Source organism: Heteronotia binoei, chromosome 16 (assembly GCF_032191835.1).
Source record: "Heteronotia binoei isolate CCM8104 ecotype False Entrance Well chromosome 16, APGP_CSIRO_Hbin_v1, whole genome shotgun sequence".
In the NCBI taxonomy this organism is placed as follows: domain Eukaryota; kingdom Metazoa; phylum Chordata; class Lepidosauria; order Squamata; family Gekkonidae; genus Heteronotia; species Heteronotia binoei.
The window spans coordinates 43,707,375-43,713,234 of record NC_083238.1 but is presented as its reverse complement, the minus strand read 5'-3'; the positions used below and the strand labels follow the sequence as shown (position 1 = coordinate 43,713,234).

The following is a 5,860-nucleotide window of genomic DNA, read 5'->3' as shown; positions in this document are numbered from 1 at the left end:
CTCAGCCTTCCATCCTTCCAAGGTCGGTAAAATGAGTACCCAGCTTGCTGGGGGTCAAGTGTAGAAGATGACTGGGGAAGCCAATGGCAAACCACCCCGTAAAAGGTCTGCTGTGAAAACATTGTGAAAGCAACGTCACCCCAGAGTCGGAAACGACGTGCTTGCACAGGGGACCTTTCCTTTACTTTTATCCTGCATCTCTATTTAATAAAGCCATTCTATTCCACCCCACCCCGTGCCCAAAAAAGAAGAATTTCAGGGTGGGATGCCACTGCAAATTTTTAAATGAACCAATTACCTTGGCAGTAGGAAATTTCCTTCCCTTAAAGTTCCACTCTCCCCAAAGAAAATGTTATGGGTTGCAAGTCCACCTCTGCCTGGTGGTCTGGATCGACCACTGTGGTCTTCCTTAGTTTTCCTTGAATTCTCTAACTCCTGTGCTTTCAGTGGCAACGTTTTGTTGTCTTAAATTAAAAGCCAAATCTCTGCTTCAAGGGCTGAGGTCCTTGTTTTTAGTGAGCGTGTGCTGGATAATCCCGTCTCATAACAGGCACACGTCTGATAACCTACACCAAATTAGCCAAGCAATTCCCAAGATCTGCTTCCCTCACTTTCTTCTCTGTGGTAGGATTTTAGAGGGTCACCGCTTCCAGGATGGACTGGGCCAGGTTTCGGCCTCATCTCCATCTAGCTTCTCAAGGCACCGTGTGTATGTTTAGCCTCTGACTTCACCTATGGCACATCCATCCTACCCGTGAACTGTGACTTCTCTCAAATGCAAACTCTGTTTAGCCAACGCCAGCAAACCCATCCCCACCCCCCAGCCATGAGGAGGTAGTCCAAATCCTCTCACGTTTCCTCAGCCGCAGGGCAGCCGCCTTCTGTGAGGGAAAGAAGCCAATCCCCAGGCCTCTTCCCTGCTGTGCTGTAAGCAGGCGCAAGACAGATGCCCCACAAAGCAGGTGTTCTCAGAGAATTACCTCAGTGGCCCTACATAACTGGGCCTGAGAGGATCTGCTAGTCCCCCAAAAAGTGCTGTTACAGTTTTAGAAAGCTGGATGGCTGTAAATGGATAAAGAATAAAAAAGCTACTCTCGTGAAAAAGACTGTGCCGGCAAGCTAGAGAAGAGGTTGGATTCTGCTGAGAATTGTCAATGGCAGAAAGGGAGGGTGCTTTCCACAGACCTCAGACTCATGTGGTAATGGTGGGGGGGCAGGTGACCCAGAAGCAGCATTTTAGGGGTTACCAGGAGAGGGGGGAGGCAAGTCACACCCCACGGACAGAAATCTTATCCACATAAATGTTCCACAGCATTGAAGCCCCAGCACTGAATTTGGATTTTTCTCTCACAACCCTGGGTATAATCTAACCGACATTACCTACGTTTCACCCTGTTGCTTTCAGCAGAAGATGGAATTAAGCAAGCATTCGACTTCTTCTGAGGAGGGGAAGGAAGAGACGCACACACAAATTCCAGTGAAAATGGATTGTCTTGGAAGGATCGGAAGTATTTGACCTGCGATGGCTGATTCGCACAGGCAAGACACCCCAAGCACTGGATTTCCCCATACTGGCCAGCCCACAGAAAAACAAAACAACCCAACGGTCACAGTAATACCGTTCCCCAGGCTTGTCCAGTGCTGTAGCTTGCTGCAGGAGGTTACCCCCAAAGTCCTGGCTAAAAGGGGGGAGGGAGCACTCTACATTCCCTCCCTCCATGTCATTCACAAAGGCTGAGCCCTCTCCAAGCCTCTGAGCTGTTCACTTGGTCAGCGGTCGATAAAACCAAGGGTGGCCAAACTTGCTTAATGTAAGAGCCACACAGAATAAATATCAGATGTTTGAGAGCACAAGACACGAATGTCAGATGTTGGAGGGAGGGAGGAAGGAAGGAAGGAAGATGGGGAGCAGAAAGGGGGAGGTAGAAAGAAAGCAACTTTAACTTTGAACGCCTCCAAGCTGGCTGTCAGGGTGGTGGGAGCTTCAAGAGCCACACAATATGTGCGAAAGAGCCACATGTGGCTCCTGAGCCACAGTTTGGCCACCACTTAATAAAACTGTCGTTCTCTTTGCAGACTGAACGTGTCACAGAATAAGCTGGTGGGCAGAACTTGTGTGTGTGATGGGGGAAAGCCTTTTTGCCTGTTTTCTCATTGACATTTGAAGTGCAAAGATTTTTTTTGCATCGGAAGAGACCCACTGCCAGATCTAATACTGCTTTGCTGTTAGTGGGGACAGGGTCAGCTTGCAGAGGATAAGACCCACACAGAAGGGGTCTCTGCAGCCAGCGCTTTGGGCCCCAGACAGAGCCGAGCCCCCTCTGTAAAGAGAGGCGATATGTGATTATCCACGCCCATAATTTTGCTTTGACCCAGCGAATTCAACTTTTGGAGACCGCATTAGTGGTAGAGTCCTCTTTTCTACTGGGGAAGAGAGAGGAGAGGCACAACAACTATAGTTCACAGATATGTGTTCACACAGATTTCTGGTACAGATCCCATCTTTTTTTTTTTACAAATAGCAGCCAGGCATTAAAGCCATAGGATCCCACAAGCGGCGGGCAGGAGAGGAGATACAAAGATAAGACGGGTGTGGTGAAGAAAGCAGTCCCAGGAAACAAATGTCTCCCTCCCCCCATGTTTTTAAGATTCTGGGGGGTAATTACTTAGGGGGGGGTAAGTCCCACTGGATTCCGTGAGCTCCGTTTCAGAATAAACTCGCCTAAGACTGGGCAGCCAGCTTCAGGACTGTGGTCAAAGCAATTTCCTTACCACGTCATCTCAATTGCTGTCTGGTTCCCTTCCTTTATGCCAAAGGAGATTAAGCACTCAGATCAACTTTTGAGAAAAACCTGTTACGGGTTTTGGATTTAACAACGTTCCCACCGCCCTCCTCCACACCCTGTTTTTGAAGGGTCTGGTGCCCCGGGACAGGGAGACAGGAAACATTTTCAAAGTTTAGTTTATGTTTAAAAGCAGCTTTCGGGCGTTATGTTAGAAACACCTGACCTGTGTTTCTTTGGGCCAAGAAAGAGGGGGGGGCAGCACATGTGAAGATGCTGCATTCCTTCTGGATCTGGCGGGAGGGGGGGGACGGCTTCCTTGAAACCTCCGCATCAAAACTGATGCAGTTTTGGGAGGGACGGTGACTCAGTGGTAGAGCATCTGCTTGGTAAGCAGAAGATCTCAGGTTCAATCCTCAGCATCTCCAGCTAAAAAGGGTCCAGGTGAATAGGCGTAAAAAACCTCAGCTGGAGACCCTGGAGAGCCGCTGCCAGTCTGAGTAGACAATACTGACTTTGATGGACCCAGGGTCTGATTCAGTATAAGGCAGCACACACTACCCCTTCCTATTTTTTTAAATGTTTAAACTCTTTCCTTGCAGCTGCACAGGAGAAACTAATACACATGCCAAGTTCCTTTATGAGACTCCTTGGCATGGGATTTTGGCACGGACGGGTGTCAAAAGAGACAAGGGTGGATTTAAGCCCTCCAAAAATAAAACCTGAAACCAGAGTCTTGCTTCCCAAGCCACCTGTCTTAAAAGTAGATCCTCCCTTCGTGTCGCTTCTTTGTATTTCCCACTTCAGTAGTTGTGTGCACACATTGCTGAAATTAAAACAAAAAGCATTACACAGGTTTTTAAAAGTCCTGCTACCTAGAAACCAGCGACAAACACCTGTCGGACATGATATCCCAGTTCAACCGAGCGGAATGGATCTGAAACCATCGTTTCTCAAATTAAATAGTTAAGCGTGACACCAGAGGCTGAGTCAGACATCACAGGGGGGAGATGCGCAGAGTCTTGGAACCGAAATGAGAGAAAGCCCCTGGTTCTGTGACTGCAATCTTTCCAGTTGGGGACTCAAGTCACGCTGCGCTTACCTGCTCCCCTCGAGCAAGCCGCTTTTGCTTTCATACATGCGAGAACGGGACTTGTTTATGGTAGGAAGCCGAACTGGGCACCCCGGTCCGTGCCGTCAGAGCCGCGTTGGCGTCGCTGTACATGGGTGTACCCACGGGCTTCCCGCTCTGGCAACACCTCCCGGTGAACCGCCTCCAAGACTCCAGGGTCTTGCCCGACCAAATCCAGACCCCGGAGGTGATTCCCACGACCAGGCACATGAAATACTTCAACATAAAGACAGCATAATCGGGCTTCGGTTTTTGTTTGTCCCCAGGGCAGGAACAGTTCTGGGCGAGCTCCCATTTCTCCCGGTAGTGCTGCTCGTAGATGTAGCACGCCACCACAATGGTCGCCGGGACGGTGTATAGGACCGTGAAGATCCCTATCCGGATCATCAGCTTCTCCAGCTTGTCCGTTTTGGTGCCTCCTTGCTTGATCACACTCCGGATCCTGAAGAGGGACACGAACCCTGCCAGCAGAAACATGGTCCCAGTGAAAAGGTACACCACCAAAGGTGCCAAGACGAAACCCCGGAGCTTGTCAGGGTTCTGGTTGCCCACGTAGCAGATGCCGGCCACCGGATCGCCGTCCACCGAGCTCAGGGCCAGCACGGCAATGGACTTCACGCTGGGGATTAGCCAGGCGGCCATGTGGAAATACTGGGAATAGCTGGCGATGGCCTCGTTCCCCCATTTCATCCCAGCCGCCAAGAACCAGGTGAGGGATAAGATGACCCACCAGATGGAGCTGGCCATGCCGAAGAAGTAGATCAGGAGGAAGACCACAGTGCAAAGGGCCGGCCCCGTGGTCTCGTAGTGGATGTGGTTGTAATCTTGGTTGCAGGCCACGTTGGCGTGGCCCACCACCAGGCGGATGATGTAGCCGATGGACACGAAGAGATAGCAGGCGGACAAGAAGATAATGGGCCGCTCGGGGTACTTGAACCTCTCCATGTCGATCAGAAAAGTGGCCACCGTGGTGAAGGTGGAGATGAAGCAGAGGACGGACCACAGGCCAATCCAGAAAGTGGCGAAGGTCTTCTCGTCCTGGGTGAAGTAGGGCTGGAAGCAGGGGACGGCGCAGTTGCGCACGCTGCCCGTCTCGATCTTGTTGTAGAGAGGGTGGGTTTCTTTGGAGATCAGCACTAGGGGCTCTTGGCACTGACAAGCCCGTCTGCAGTTCCCGGGTGAGTGCTGGCCCGATAACGGGAGGAGTTTTATCTGGCCGCTCTTGGAGGGGCGGGTGGGTTTGGTGAAATAGGGGGGCAAGGTGGTGACCTCGGTCCGGTTGTAATCCATGCACAGCATCTCGGCGTTGCCCAGGACGGGCAGCTTGTCACAGTTCATCCGCTCGGGCCAGGCGAAGCCGTACTGCCTCATGAGAGGGGAGCAACCCGACTTGGCCCTCTCGCACACCGACCGGCAGGGGGGCAGGGGCTTGGCATAGTCCAGCAGGCAGATGGGGGTATACATGCTGCAGAGGAAAAACTTGAGGTCCGGGGAGCACTGGATCTCCACCAGAGGCCAGAACTGATGCACCTCCAGGCCAGCTTCGTCCTGGGTGTCGTGGTTGAACTGGTTGGGCATGTAGGTGAGGTTGTAGCCGATGCCCTTGCACATGGGCACGGTGATCTCCTGGCAAACGATGGCTTTGGAGGCGGCGGGCACCAGAGCCGGGGCTTCCAGCAAGAGCAGCCACAGGCCCAGCAGGGTGTCTCCCAGGCTGGGGCTGAAGCCGGCCATGGCCCAACTCGCCCGAGGGCCGCTGCGGGGAAAGGCAAGCGGCGGCTGCAGCGACTCAGCGGCGCTCCAACAGGGGGACTCGTGGCGCGCCGGCGGTGGCGTCTCCCAGGGCGCACATGCTCCGAGCCGGCGCGTCTCCGGACTGCTCCTCCCGCCCTCCGCCGGCGCGTTCTCCGGGGGGCCGGCCGGGCAGGTGCCTTAGGGGGGGTTC

The 5,860-nt window shown here is 52.8% G+C and overlaps 1 protein-coding gene across 1 annotated transcript; it reads right to left on the bottom strand.

Moving 5' to 3' along the window:
• Positions 1–1,472: 1,472 nt before the first annotated feature.
• Positions 1,473–5,649, bottom strand: FZD5 (frizzled class receptor 5). The gene has a single exon (XM_060256996.1). The coding sequence runs from the start codon at positions 5,647–5,649 to the stop codon at positions 3,916–3,918; it is 1,734 nt and encodes a 577-aa protein (XP_060112979.1). The 3' UTR covers positions 1,473–3,915.
• Positions 5,650–5,860: the final 211 nt, after the last annotated feature.